This window comes from Pelobates fuscus, chromosome 7 (genome assembly GCF_036172605.1).
Source record: "Pelobates fuscus isolate aPelFus1 chromosome 7, aPelFus1.pri, whole genome shotgun sequence".
NCBI lineage: Eukaryota > Metazoa > Chordata > Amphibia > Anura > Pelobatidae > Pelobates > Pelobates fuscus.
In genome coordinates this window covers 16,166,061-16,181,168 of record NC_086323.1, presented here as the reverse complement: position 1 = coordinate 16,181,168, position 15,108 = coordinate 16,166,061, and the positions used below count along the sequence as shown (strand labels likewise).

General features: G+C 41.3%; 1 protein-coding gene across 2 annotated transcripts in view; it reads left to right on the top strand.

Annotated features, from left to right (window-relative positions):
- B4GALT2 (beta-1,4-galactosyltransferase 2) overlaps positions 1–15,108 on the top strand; it is a 125,203-nt gene that overhangs the window by 44,815 nt on the left and 65,280 nt on the right. The window contains exon 2 of one of the 2 annotated variants that reach the window (XM_063427729.1): positions 9,441–9,845. In XM_063427729.1, coding sequence (XP_063283799.1) covers positions 9,524–9,845 — 322 coding nt within the window. In that variant the 5' untranslated portion in view covers positions 9,441–9,523. Of the gene's footprint in view, positions 1–9,437; positions 9,846–15,108 lie in introns of both variants that reach the window. The other variant, XM_063427728.1, reaches the window with a different exon arrangement.

Here is a 15,108-nt window from a genome sequence, read left to right as displayed (position 1 = left end):
TCTAATAATTTTTACATAAATTGTACAACTAAGGAAAACAAATTCAGATTATATTTACTTCCTGATTTGTAAAAATGTCAATGTTTAGGATGTCAATTCATTAAAGTTATATGACAAATATTGCAAGGACTGAATTATGGTTTTAGCAATAAATGTTTGCAGAATTTGGTCTGCTGAGACTAATGGTCATTATAGTAAAAAAACAACAACTTTAGCTTAATGAAGCAGTTTTGGTGTAAAGATCATGCCCTTGCAGTCTCGCTGCTCAATTATTTACCATTTAGGAGTTAAATCACTTTGTTTATGCAGCCATAGCCACACCTACCTGCATGTGCCTTTACACAGCCTTCCTAAACACTTCCTGTAAAGAGTCCTCTAATGTTTACTATTCCTTTATTGCAAATTCTGTTTAATTTAGAATTTCTCATCTCCTGCTCTGTTAATAGCTTGCTAGACCTAGCAGGAGCCTCCTGTATGTGATTAAAGACCAATTTGCAGAGCAGGAGATAAAATAAACTTTTAAAATAAGTTACATCTGATTGAAAGTGAAATCATTTTTATTTTCATGCAGGCTGTGTCAGTCACAGCCAGGGAAGGTGTGGCTATGGCTGGATAAAGAGAAAATAAATGCTTTAACTTTTAAATGGCAGATAATTGAGCAGTGAGACTGCAGAGGAATGATCTATACACAATAATTGCTTATTTAAGCCAAAGTTGTTTTGGTGACTATAGTGTCCCTTTAACCCCTTAAGGACCAAACTTCTGGAATAAAAGGGAATCATGACATGTCACACATGTCATGTGTCCTTAAGGGGTTAATACCGTAATCCAAAACCGCTACTGGGTATATTTGTAGAAAGCAGACTACCAGCAATTTTAAATAAGATTGTTTTCACATTTTTTTGTTTAACTCTTTCATCACTTACCTCTGCTAAATCTGCTGGTTGTATTTTTTTTCTACACGTTTAAATTTCATGAGGAATATCACAGCCTGTGTGTGTCCTACTACGGTAAAGACCTCAGACTTGTATTATGCTGCTTCCCTAGAGAACATTAATACTCCCTTGTAGACCTTTGTGATTTGATTTGACAAAGTCTCAAAAATCGATCAGACATAACAATATAAATTATTCACATTTTCACCAATTTATTTACTGGCCATGACACTCGTACACATAAAATAGTAGCCCCAAAGAGCACTTTACTCCCATCACAGTAAACTATTTATTTACTACTTAATATGGGGCATTTTTAGTTTGTTGTTTTTTTGTTTTTCATTTTCCTTGGCCATTTTATCACCATTTTCTGTTGTTTTAGCAAATACATATTGAAAGTAATTAATGGTGAATTTCACAGGCCCATAATCCTACTACCTTAAAAACTCAATTTGTTCTCTGCATCATATCCTGAACACAGCAGTACCCCATTTATGTACCTTTGTAATTTTACCCTATAGACATTGTTTTTGTGTCAAAAGACTGTGTCAAATGTTGATGCGATTTCTTACTCTTAACATATGTAACCGTAATCCTATCTAACGCTATCTAACGCTAGCTAACCCTAACCTTGGCAAACACTAACACTAGCTAACCCCAGAAAAAACCCAAAGAAAAACAAGTTACCTGCGCTCTCTCCTTAATCCCTATGTATTTTTAAACAAATGGAGGTTTTTTTAGTTACCTCCAATGGCCATGAGAAGGTAAGCCCACCTGCCAACGTCAAGGCAGACCTCCTAGGTGGGTCCTAACTCTAACCATTCACCTTGTTTCTTTGAGTCTCTGGCAAAGATATCTCTAATGAGACAGAATGGGTTATTTTTATATACACCCCTATATATATATATTTTTTTAATTCTTTATTTTTGTTCATGCATGAATTAACATTTAGGTCTGTTACGCCACAATAGCTGTATGAGACCGTTTGTCAACAGGTTGTAACATGGCATCAAAAATACGGTGCACAAATTTTTCAATAAAATACAGGTCAAATCGAGACGTGCCAGTGAATGAAAATACTTAAGGATTATAAAAGATATGCTTTGTAGTCTGACACCGAGTAACTAAATACAGCAAGGTAATATGCATCGAGATAAACAGGAGTAACTTCGTGTATGTTGGCGATATCGTTAGCGTAGTCGTAGTAATACAAGGTGTATGCACTGTATGTGCTTATAGTGAGTTAGTGGAAACTAGCATAGTGCATGTTAGATTGGGTTACTCGCTTAATGGTTGTAGTGGAGGTTAATGCACAATATATGCTTATGGTGAGTTGTTAAAGACAGAGATAAATATACCACAGTGTGTGCTAACTTATATAAACCGCGTGTCAGTAGTGGTTAAGGTATATGCACTGTGCATGTTTGGTAGTCAACTGTAAACTGAGAAGTATTATAAAGCATACTACCGCCTATTAATAACAAGAGAGAAACGCTGGGGAAGTACATGCAGGAGGACACATTGTTTAGCCTCATAGATTGCATCAACAAATGTAAGGGACATGAATCCGGAGGCTCTCTCCGCACTGTCCAAGGGTTGTCACTAGGGTTCTCTGGATCGCAAGTGCCCCGGGTCGGCATGAGCAGAACTGTCCCACCCGGGTATCCACCGCACCACGGGCACTCGGAAGCCCGCCGAGCCACGAGTCTGCGGGTCAGCTGCTTCCTGCACCTCCGCTATGCTGCTGGTCCCGGCCAGGAATACATGCAGCCTCTTCATGTCTCGCCCACCGCCGGCCTCCTCTCTGAGACAGGGCACACTTGGCCTCACAGCCACCGGTCCACCGGAGGCCTCGATACCCCCCAGCTGGGCTCTCAGCGATAGGGACAATATTCCCCGACATCCAGTCGGCCAAGGCTCACACAGCCGCTCCTCCGAACAGGAGACACCGCTCCCCGGAAAGCCACTCAGGATCTTGAAGCTTGGACGTGACAGACCCTCCGCCAGGTAAGATTGCACCCCTCTTCCACAAAATGGTAGCGGCGTTATCGGTAGTTGCATGCTGGGGAAAGCAATCTGAAGTAGTTAGGCCACAATTTCTGCAGGCCCTGTTCAGCCCGCGGTTGATCCGCTATATTTGTGTGGTGATGGGCCGGGATAACCCCCCCCAGCCCAGGGGGGGGAGAGCGGGGCCGAGCCTTTCCCGCACGTGAAACCGCCAGGGCACTGTTCTCCCTGTCCGTGGAGTAGGCTCACACGTGAAGGTAGGCCGCGGTCATCGACATTCATGTCTGGGTCGAAAAACGACCATGTCCCTGCTCCGGGAAGCTTCTGGGGTATTCCCCTCAGCCTTGCATTTTCACCCTCGGGTTTGGAGATAGTTGCTTCAGGTGATTTATGTTCTTTTTAGGGGCCCGGAGCCGGAGCTGTATGTGTTAGCGTCTGGTCAACTCGGCGGCCCGCCCCCACCCCCCCCTATATATTTATTAACTAGCTAACCCCAACAGTAATTCAGACACCTGCTTGTAGATTGGCCCCCAGGCTGATTGATTATTGGGGGAGCCAATCACGTGATCACGTTGACTTAGCTGTCAGGTGATGACCCGGGGAGCCAATCAATCTCTATTGCTGAGACTGCCAGCATTACTCTGTAGTCTGTACACGCCGGGCACAGAGACCGCTTGAGGCCTGGCACAATAGTCTGACAAACATCAGAGAGCTGGTCATAATATTCCGATACTGGGAAGGTGTCCGTGATTGTATTAATGGATGTCTCGTGCTTGAGCAGTGTTGCAAATAAAACTGGACATTGTGTGTTAGGAAGACGTGTATGTCATGATTATATGTTCAGGTACCATTCTCCTCTCTATTGATGATTTGAGATGGTGCTGGTTTTGAACACGGCATGGCACCCCTGGGGCTAAGTGGGTAGAGCCCATCAAGTCAGTGCCCCACCATTACAAAACATAATGAGCCGCCAGTGTGCTTGAGACATCCACCAAAAGCCCAGTACATTCTGTAACCAGCATGCACCGGGCATTGCCCAATCTACCAACAACGCCCAGTTGGAAATAGGAGGGCATTATTGGCAATGCCCGGGGGTGGGCAGTTACTGGACACTCTTACTGATGATCCCAGATATGGAAGGCGTTTAACCAACCGCTGTACTATATAAGTAACGGACATATAGAGGGTACAGATGGGTTAAAAAAAGTAAAACCGAACAAGCTTCTTTGATTTATGTAATAATGCAATATTTGTTTTTCTGAGTGAATATATACATATTGAGTGAGTTCCTGTTTCCCCTCTGATGCACACGTCAAACCCATTCTGCTTGTAATAGGATGTGATGGGGGATAGGAGCAGATTGTACTATACAATATGCCCTTTGTCCAAATGGTATCAAACAGCAGACACAGTTTGACCTTGGTGTCTTTGTTAATTCAGGATCTCCCTCTCTTCACTTCATACATTGGCTATAAATAATAAAAATGTAAACTCTTACACCTGACTTAAAAATCCAATAAGTTGTTTTCATAAAATGTTTCTCTGTCTGCCGCAGCTTAGGACATTTTCCAATCTGGGGGGGACATATCAGGACCTCATTACATTCACATGATCTCCAACTACCTGCTTCCCTCTGTAGTTGCAAAATATTTTTTCAGAATCTGTGGCTTTCAAGATACCGTACTTGCCGGGTAGACCCCCAGCTAGATTCTCAGATAAACTGAGATTCTTCATAATACTGGCTTCATCAGGCAGGTCAAACAACCAATTTCTCACTGCTGGACAATGGAATACTAAGCGTTAAAAAAAAAGTTTATTTGTGAAAGTCCGCTTCTGATTGGCTGCTGACATCCCATGCTTTCAGTAGCTCTTTTAGTCAACAGTCACAGAGATTTAAATATTGGGATTAACCCTAGTGGCAGATCTTCAGTTGAGGATTATAAGCATGATATAACCCCTTAAGGACCGGACTGTTTTTGCGATGTTGTACATTTGCGACCAGGCCTCTTTTTACACTTTTGTGGTGTTTGTGTTTAGCTGTAATTTTCCGCTCTCTCATTTACTGTTCCCATACAAGTTATATATTGTTTTTTTCAGGACAAAAGGGGCTTTCTTTACAAACCATTATTTATATAATCTCATGTCATTTAATTTAAAAAAAATATGATGAAAAATTGAAAAAAATACATGTTTTTTGACTTTTACTTGAAAAATCGTTTACTCATCTACAAAAGTAAATGAAAAAAAAACTGCTAAATAGATTAAAAATTTTGTCCTGAGCTTAAAAATACCCAGTGTTTACATGCTTTTTTGCTTTTTTTTTTGTGTGCAAGTTATAGGGCTATAGGTACAAGTAGGATATTGTGGTTTCAAAACATTTCTAAAATTTATCAATAGTGACATTGTAACACTATTATCTGTCATAAATCTCTTAACACCCCACATGTACATATTTTAAGTAGACAACCCAGGGTATTCAATATGAGGTATGCCAAGTCTTTTTAGTAGCCACTTAGTCGAAAACACTGGCCAAGTTCTGTCAGTTGGAGGTTTGTCCCTTCGTCCTGGCTTTGCTTGTGAGCCTGTTCTAGTTTGGCAATTTGTAAGTTTAATGTGGCTAGCAGTCGTGTGTGTTCTTTTTTCCGTTGTGTACAGACCTTAATATAGTGCCCTCTAACGACACATTTATGTGCCTCCCAGACGGTCACGGGCGGTGTATCTGGGGTGTTGTTGGTGTCGAAGTATTGTGTCAGTGCTTATCTGCCTTGCTCTGTGTCCTCTAGTTTGAGTAGCAAGTTCTCGTTTAGCTTCCAATGTCTTTCCACCGGTTTGTGTAGTGGGGATTGGATCTGTACTGTGATCAGTGCGTGGTCTGACTCTGCTATCAGGCCTATGTTTGCCCGTCGGAGCAAGGGTAGGGCTTCCTGTGCTAGAAAGATGTAGTCAATTCGACTGTAGCGCTGATGCACAGCCGAGTAGTAGGAATAGTCCCTGCCTTCCGGGTTCGCCGCCCTCCATCAATCTACTAGGCCACTCCTTGTCAGGGCTCTCCCCGTAGAGCGTATGCAATGACCTGGTATGGAGCATTCTCCTCTAGATGTATCTAGCCTAGTGTCTAGTGGTGTGTTAAGGTCTCCGGCTACAATCAGGAGGCCGTCTCTGAATTTGTTTAGCCGTGTGAGTGTCTTATTCAGGAAGACATGTTGGTTTCGGTTTGGTGCATACAGGCAGGCAAACGTGTAGGTGTGCTGTGCGATGGTCCCCTTGATAAACAAGTATCGTCCCCCTGGGTCTGTCTGTTGCTCTACGCATACGAACGGGACATTGTGTGAGAATAGGATAGCCACTCCAGCTTTCTTTTCGTCCGAGTGGTTTGCGTAAAACCCTGTGGGGTATCGCCCGTTTTTCACGGTGGAGGCACCCGCGCCTTTAAGGTGCGTTTCCTGCAAGAACGCCACCGAGACGCGCTCCACCCATATGGCATGGAGTATTTGGGATCGCTTCTTGGGAACGTTCAAGCCTCTTACATTGTTAGACCATAGGGTAAGCGGCGCCAGCTCGTATTTGGAGCCCATCTCTGTCTGTGCTCGGTGTGGGTTGTGGGTGTGGGGGTATTTCACAGGGCTGGGGTTTAGGGGTGGTTGGGGTTCAGTCTGGTCAATGTCAGGGGTAGGGTTGTCGGTCCGTAAAGTAGGTAACTATGACTCGCCTCGGAGTCGGTCGCCCACCGGTGTCCAGTCCCCTCGGGGTGTGTCACCGGAGTAGCCTCCGAGTATATGTACAGTGTGAGTCCGTCACTTGGGGTATGTGGATCGCCCGGTCTGGAGTAAACGGTCGTATTTATCGCACTGCTCGCAGGGCTCCCAGCCCACCGTCATATACATCAGGAATTTTCCCCTCGGTATGGGGGAGTTTTGTGATAGGGCCTCCCCGTGTCTGCTGATTTACCACCGTGGGACCCTGGGTCTCCGGGGTCTCTTTAGTGTAAGCCTGGTTGTGTGTCAGGTCCCGTGGCACCATCGAGGTCCTGGTCCCCCCCCCCCCCTCCAGCCTAGCCATCCCCGTCCAGTGCTCGGTGATGGGTTTCCCCCCTTCGTGTGTATGCGTGTGAATAAGCATGTGTAATAGGAAACTAGAAAACCTTATAAACATTACAAACCAATCAGCATTATTAAACTCTCCCTTCTCCCCCTCCCCCACAGATCTATCCTCACCCCCCTCAGGTCGTAGCTGGGTGGTGAAAGTGTATTTTTATATTAATATATGTACATATTAATATAAAAATACACTTAGTATGACATTATATATTATATCTATAGAATGTAAGCTCAATTCTATAGAATGTAAGCTCAATTGAGCAGGGCAGGGTCCTCTTCAACCTATTGTTCCTGTAAGTTTATTTGTAATTGTCCTATTTATAGCTAAATCCCCTCTCATGATATTGTAAAGCGCTACGGAATCTGTTGGCGCTATATAAATGGCAATAATAATAATATATATATATATATATATATATATATATATATATATGATATATAAACATATATTATATATAATTTTCTTTTTTTTTTTATTAACTTTAATTTTTTTTTATGATTTTATACTAGCAGGGAGACTGCCTGTCAGCACACACAGTCCCCCTGCAGGCAGACACATGGACACCTATTGTGACCATGTGGTCGCTCTGTTCAGCGATCACATGGCCCCATGGGTCCTAATCCGCCATGAGGAGACTGTCTGGGCTGCAGGCAGTCTCCCCACAACTGGAGCAACACCGATCGCCGCCGGGGGAATGACCGCGATCGTGTAAGTACACTGGACCGTTAGGGTGGTTCAGGACCGTCACTGGTCGGCAATGCAAAAATGCCGATGACGGTCCTGAACCGTCCTCGGTCCTGAAGGGGATAATTATCTGTGATGTAAATACAATGTATCTGTTTGTAGTATCGTATTTATGTGAGTGATCATTCCTCAATCGCAGTGCCGTTTTTATACATGATAGCAAAGTGCAGAGCCCTGCCATTTTTTAAAATCAGAATATACCCCACTTCCAATACATCTGAATGACGAGGATGCCAAAATAACCGAGTATTGCAGTACGCAACAATACCGTTATCTTATTGGGCTAACATACTATTTACTACTAATAATACTTATAAGACAAGTTTTCAAGAGTTTCTCATTCCGGTAATAAAAACTCACCCCTGCCTTTAGAATAAGACAGGATCCTTCTGCCATATACAAACATCTTGGGTCAGACCGTGTTTGAAAACTGACAGTTAGTATCCAATTTCTTGCAGTTTCCCTCCCCGATCCGAAGTGGCGGACTATAGAGTCCGTGGGTCACAGCTGCTGTGTGCAGTTTCACACAGAGAATTCGCAGCAAGCTAGGTCGAGCAGTAGTTGGTCCGATAACCGTAAAGTCTGACCCAACACGGCTGTTCAGCCAGATAAAAGGGGATTCATTTTTTTTTTCCTCAAAAAAAAAAAAAAATCAATAAATAATTAAAAAATAAAGATATGCTTCTTTACATGTAATAAACTTTAAATAAAAATAAGAAGTGAAAATTCGATGACCATTGTCCTTTAAAGGCTGCAGTCAGATGATTGGGCATATTCACCGCTGGTCTGACACATTAGGCTTGTATAAATTGTATGTCCCCAATGGGAGCTCACAAACTCTTGTCTGGTTCTGAAAAATGAATTGCTCTCCACGTAAACCTTCATTGCAGATGTGTCGAGACCCATTCTGGATAATAGGACAAGATGGTCTACAGGTCCTTGTAATCCAATTGTTTTGTATTTCATTGGGCCCTACTAGGATTTACGTTATAAAGTTTCAGTTTATTTCACATGCTCCCAGTCGTAGAGCTACGGCAATCTTGTATCTGGCCATCGACAAGGGCCCCGTAAATCGAATGTGGAATCCCTACCTATAGGTGTGTTTTACACAAACCCCAGGCAGTACCTATCTTGGGTAAGGAAATCTGTTTGTGGATTTTCTTTGACCTGATTGACCAATTACAAGAGGTTTTGATGATGAACTCTGCATTTACACTAAAATAGTAACCAACGATTGAAAAGGTATCCCCTTAAAACTGAGGACAACACCCGTGCTAGGCTCCAGGATAATATATCCAATTTAGGTCTCCATTTAATATTTTTGGATAAGCTTTTCAAATGTTTATATTTTTGGATAAACTTTGGAAATTAATATTTTTGAAAAAGATTTTCCTATTTAATATACTTTTTGCTACATTGATATATCTTTATATATTGTATTTTTTGTAAAAAAAAATATTTATTTTTTTTTGAAAAATATATACATTTTAAAAATGTATCCAAGACTATAAATCATTTGAAAAGCTTATATAAAAAATATTAAATCCAAGGCCTAAGTGACTCAGTAACCGGAAATATGTTTTGTATTTTTATGATCGTAATTCACGTGGCTAATACACAAATTGGAATAATAATTCTCTGTTTCCCTTCCAGCAGGTCTTGCATCATTCGCAGTCAGTGCTGGACTCCCACTCCTTGGGGGCACATGGTGTCCTGCCTCGCTACCCCCTACCCAGAAGATGACCAGATTGCTATTGGGAGTCACCCTAGAGAGGATCTGTAAGGCTGTCCTCCTGCTCTGCCTGGTGCACTTTGTCATCATCATGATCCTCTACTTTGATGTTTATGCCCAACGCTTGGACTTCTTTAACAGGTTCAACATCAAGAACTCCTCTCGAGTACACCCATACTATAACTTCTCACGGCCAAATGGCACTGTCCACAGCTATGCTGCTGCCACTTCTGCAGGGGACCCATTTACACTCAGTGCCAAGCTGGAACTCAATCAGACCATCACCGAGAAACCTCTAATCCCTTGTCCGGATTCTCCTCCAGGTCTCGGTAAGACTTTAAACTTTTTTTTGTTTTTTACTTATACAAAGGTTCTAATTTAGGAACAGCCAGTTGGTATTTTCCGATATTTGTAGACTCCAACTATATATTTTGAGATGGAGATGCAGGTGTAACAAGGTGTAAATTGGTCAAAATGTTGCTATGAGGGCATTCGGTCTCTATTTTCCTAGCCCTGCTGATACAATAATGTTTCTGTTTTTGACCTATATTTGACCCCTTAAGGACACATGACATGTTTGACATGTCATGATTCCCTTTTATTCCAGAAGTTTGGTCCTTAAGGGGTTAGAAAAAAAAAAAAGGGTAATGAGACTGCAGTTACATGCTGCAGTAATATAAGCATATCTTTCCATTTTTACCTGTGTATGTGCATGTTTTGAAGTGGTGAAAGAGCTCCCACATTGCATTCCTTCATTGCTGCATGAGATATATGAATAATGCTCCTAATATGACACCCTATATGCAGCCATCGAAGAAACGGGGACAGATTCCTTCACCCTTGATCGCCAGGTACAGGCATTGGGAAGATTGTTATGATATAAGAAAAATAATTAGAACATATAGAACACACAGAATGGATTAGTGTCAGTCTGGGATTTAATGTGCACAACGTTCTAAAAGTGTAACAATCTGCAGAAACAATCCATTGGCCGCCGTGGTGATTGCTCCAATTTTAGATCTTTATTGCCGAATTACTCAGAGTAAAGCCCCTGTTATCTCCTGGCAGTCTCTTTAACCAGCTCTGTGTTTTAGATATTTATTGCAGAATTACTCAATAAGTAAAGCCCCTATTATCTCCTGGCAGTCTCTTTAACCAGCTCTGTGTTTTAGATCTTTATTGCAGAATTACTCAATGAGTAAAAAAGCCCCTGTTATCCCCTGGCAGTCTCTTTAAAGGGACACTATAGTCACCAGTGCAACTACATGTATTCCTGACCCTATAGTGTTAACACATCTAGCCCCCCTGGGTCCCTCATGCCTCCATAAATATAGTAAAAATCTTACTGTATTCAAGCCAGAAGCTGTAAATCTGCATGCTGTTAGACTCAGGAAAAACAAGCAGTCTGCTGACATGTGATAGCCTGATCCAATCACAGTGCTTCCCCATAGGATTGGCTGAGACTGACAAGGAGGCAGATCAGAGGCAGAGCCAGCATGATTCAAAAACAGCCCTGGCCAATCAGCATCTCCTCATAGAGATGAATTGAATCAATGAATTTCTATGAGGAAAGTTCAGTGTCTGCATGCAGTGGGAGGAGATACTGAATCACAGGATGCTGTGCACAGTGCTGCCCTGTGCTCTGCTGACAGCAGATCTGAGTGGATGGGGGCATATTATGCCTCCATCGACTCCGAAGTCCCTCTGGTTCACTCTGAGTGACTGCAAATGGAGGTGTTCCTAGCTTTCAATGTATACACTGTATTTTCTCAGAACATACAGTGTTTACATGAGAGAGGCTGCAGGGAGCTATAGTTCTCACCTGAACAACCTCATTAAGCTGAAGTTGTTCAGGTGACTATAGTGTCCCTTTAACAAACTCTGTGTTTTAGATCTTTATTCTAGAATTACTCAATTAATAAAGCCCCTGTTATCTTCTGACAGTCTCTTTAACCAGCTCTGTGTTTTAGATCTTTATTCTAGAGTTACTCAATGAGTAAAGCCTCTGTTATCTTCTGGCAGTCTCTTTAACCAGCTCTGTGTTTTAGATCTTTATTCTAGAGTTACTAAATGAATAAAGCCCCTGTTATCTTCTGGCAGTCTCTTTAACCAGCTCTGTGTTTTAGATCTTTATTCTAGAGTTACTCAATGAGTAAAGCCTCTGTTATCTTCTGGCAGTCTCTTAAACCAGCTCTGTGTTTTAGATCTTTATTCTAGAGTTACTCAATGAATAAAGCATCTGTTATCTTCTGGCAGTCTCTTTAACCAGCTCTGTGTTTTAGATCTTTATTCTAGAGTTACTCAATGAGTAAAGCCTCTGTTATCTTCTGGCAGTCTCTTTAACCAGCTCTGTGTTTTAGATCTTTATTCTAGAGTTACTCAATGAGTAAAGCCTCTGTTATCTTCTGGCAGTCTCTTTAACCAGCTCTGTGTTTTAGATCTTTATTCTAGAGTTACTCAATGAGTAAAGCCTCTGTTATCTTCTGGCAGTCTCTTTAACCAGCTCTGTGTTTTAGATCTTTATTCTAGAGTTACTCAATGAGTAAAGCCTCTGTTATCTTCTGGCAGTCTCTTTAACCAGCTCTGTGTTTTAGATCTTTATTCTAGAGTTACTCAATGAATAAAGCCCCTGTTATCTTCTGGCAGTCTCTTTAACCAGCTCTGTGTTTTAGATCTTTATTCTAGAGTTACTCAATGAGTAAAGCCTCTGTTATCTTCTGGCAGTCTCTTTAACCAGCTCTGTGTTTTAGATCTTTATTCTAGAGTTACTCAATGAGTAAAGCCTCTGTTATCTTCTGGCAGTCTCTTTAACCAGCTCTGTGTTTTAGATCTTTATTCTAGAGTTACTCAATGAATAAAGCCCCTGTTATCTTCTGGCAGTCTCTTTAACCAGCTCTGTGTTTTAGATCTTTATTCTAGAGTTACTCAATGAATAAAGCCCCTGTTATCTTCTGGCAGTCTCTTTAGCCAGCTCTGTGTTTTAGATCTTTATTCTAGAGTTACTCAACGAGTAAAGCCTCTGTTATCTTCTGGCACTCTCTTTAACCAGCTCTGTGTTTTAGATCTTTATTCTAGAGTTACTCAATGAATAAAGCCCCTGTTATCTTCTGGCAGTCTCTTTAACCAGCTCTGTGTTTTAGATCTTTATTCTAGAGTTACTCAATGAATAAAGCCCCTGTTATCTTCTGGCAGTCTCTTTAACCAGCTCTGTGTTTTAGATCTTTATTCTAGAGTTACTCAATGAATAAACCCCCTGTTATCTTCTGGCAGTCTCTTTAGCCAGCTCTGTGTTTTAGATCTTTATTCTAGAGTTACTCAACGAGTAAAGCCTCTGTTATCTTCTGGCAGTCTCTTTAGCCAGCTCTGTGTTTTAGATCTTTATTCTAGAGTTACTCAACGAGTAAAGCCTCTGTTATCTTCTGGCAGTCTCTTTAACCAGCTCTGTGTTTTAGATCTTTATTCTAGAGTTACTCAATGAGTAAAGCCTCTGTTATCTTCTAGCAGTCTCTTTAACCAGCTCTGTGTTTTAGATCTTGTGTAGTTAGTGTTGATTGAAGATAAGAATCTGGACAAATACATTTTATTAAACACACTATGCTTTCTAATGAGGTGGTTAAACATCTTTTGGTGCTGAACAAGTCTAAATCTCAGTATTCAGTAACATAAATATTTACATCCATATGTCACACGGGTTTATTCCGTAAACACTCAATTGTAGTGAATTGACAAATTTGCACTAAAATATCCATGTTTGGAAAAATTCTCCAACTCCGCTTTAATCACTGCTTGGTTACTTTAGCTGAAATTTTGGGTTCGTTACATTCCACTGTTTAAGGAATCCATGTCGGAGAGTCCAGAAATAGAATTGAAAGACCTCCAGAGTTACTTACTAGTGTGAATTGTTAGTGAGAATTTAAGGCCAGAGTAGTCAATCTGAGCACATTGCTGATGTTTGAATTCTCCCTTTATCGAGTAACCCTGATAAAATGTGAACATGCTGTGATCCCTTCCCTTCTAACAGCCTGTCACAGCATGGTGTATGAAAACCATTTACAGTCTGCACAGATGAAGTTAATAGCAGCACGCGAGGTCCAGCCATACGAGCAGTTAGCTAGAATGCAGTGGGCTGGGTGGTAATCATTGCAGACGAGCCATTACTGGTTAATTCTTTAATTGTTATCATTACAGCTGCCCCCTACTAATGGATTAAAGTGGGCTGTGCCAGGAACAGACTGCTAGAGTAATGTATTTAATAAGTATCTAGAGCCGACAAGAGCCAGAGATCGAGGAGCACTAGTACTCCAGCTCTCATAGCTCTCAGCCAACCAAAGGAGAAACACATTTACAGCAAGTGAAGTGTTACATGTTGCCTATATGAAGAGAACGTCTTTGCATCATGGAAGATGTAGTCCACACTAGCTGGAGTACCAGAGCATGCTTACCTAGGGCTATTGATAGCCATGTTTTCTTACGGTGGGACTCTGCATGAAAAGCTCTCCCAGTGGTACGAAGCATTCATATGCTACAGGTATTAAACAAGCACATGTGAGATTCCAACGGAAGAGCCACGATTAAGGTCTAGATTGTAGGTTCGCAGCATGTGATTGCCACATACTGCTGAGTGCTTTCTTGCAGAGTTTCTGACAATTCTCTGGGCTAATCACTAAAATATTGAGAATTCGAAGTGAATTTCAAATTGTATGCCATAAACAGCAAAACTAAAACAGATTTTTTTTTAAAACAAATTAAATTCATGTTGAATTTGTATGAATTCCCATTTTAGTGTGTTGTTCCCTCTGTAAATCTATAATAAGTGATTACATACACATTTTGTTCTGCTTTTCTTTGAGTGAAATAAATAATTACAAAGCCCTCCCTAAAGTTGCCAAACTGACTATAATTGCCTTCAGTTTTTGGAAAATGAGGTACCTGGATTTACGAATGAACATGTTCCTAAATATTAACCCATTAAGAAGAGGCAAATCCCATGCATACAATCCAGGTACTAATGGCAGAGGACAGATCGCCCAAGCTAGGGTCTGCCTCTGCAACAGTTGCATTTATGGGAATAGATGAATTGCAGTTTCCCAAATATCTCTGTACATGTTTTCTCATGACTGGAGTTAGGGGCATCCATGAATCACTACAGCACAGAACCCCCAAATTCCGTGATTACTGCAATCCCTAATCATTCTAAGCAATTATAGTGATCTAAGGACCAAGTACGTTTTCCACTGTAACCTTGGAGTGTCTCTTTGGATATACTTCGTGGATACACCTATCTTCAAGAAGGTATTTACACAGCAACAAATAAGGAAGATATTTGATTGGAAAACCCAGGTCCCATTAAGTGAGCATAGACTCTGACAATTACTGCCAGCAGAGAGTTAATTGAATTAAAAAATAAATAAATGTGATTTAACAGAAATTCTTGTAGAACATAAACCAGGAAACAAAATATTAAATGGACACTCAAAGCCCCACACCCATTTATAGCGTATTGTACAGCTTATTTTAAAGGGACACTAGTCTCCAAAGCAACTTTAGCTTAATGAAGCAGTGGTGGTATATCGATCATGCTCCAGCAGTATT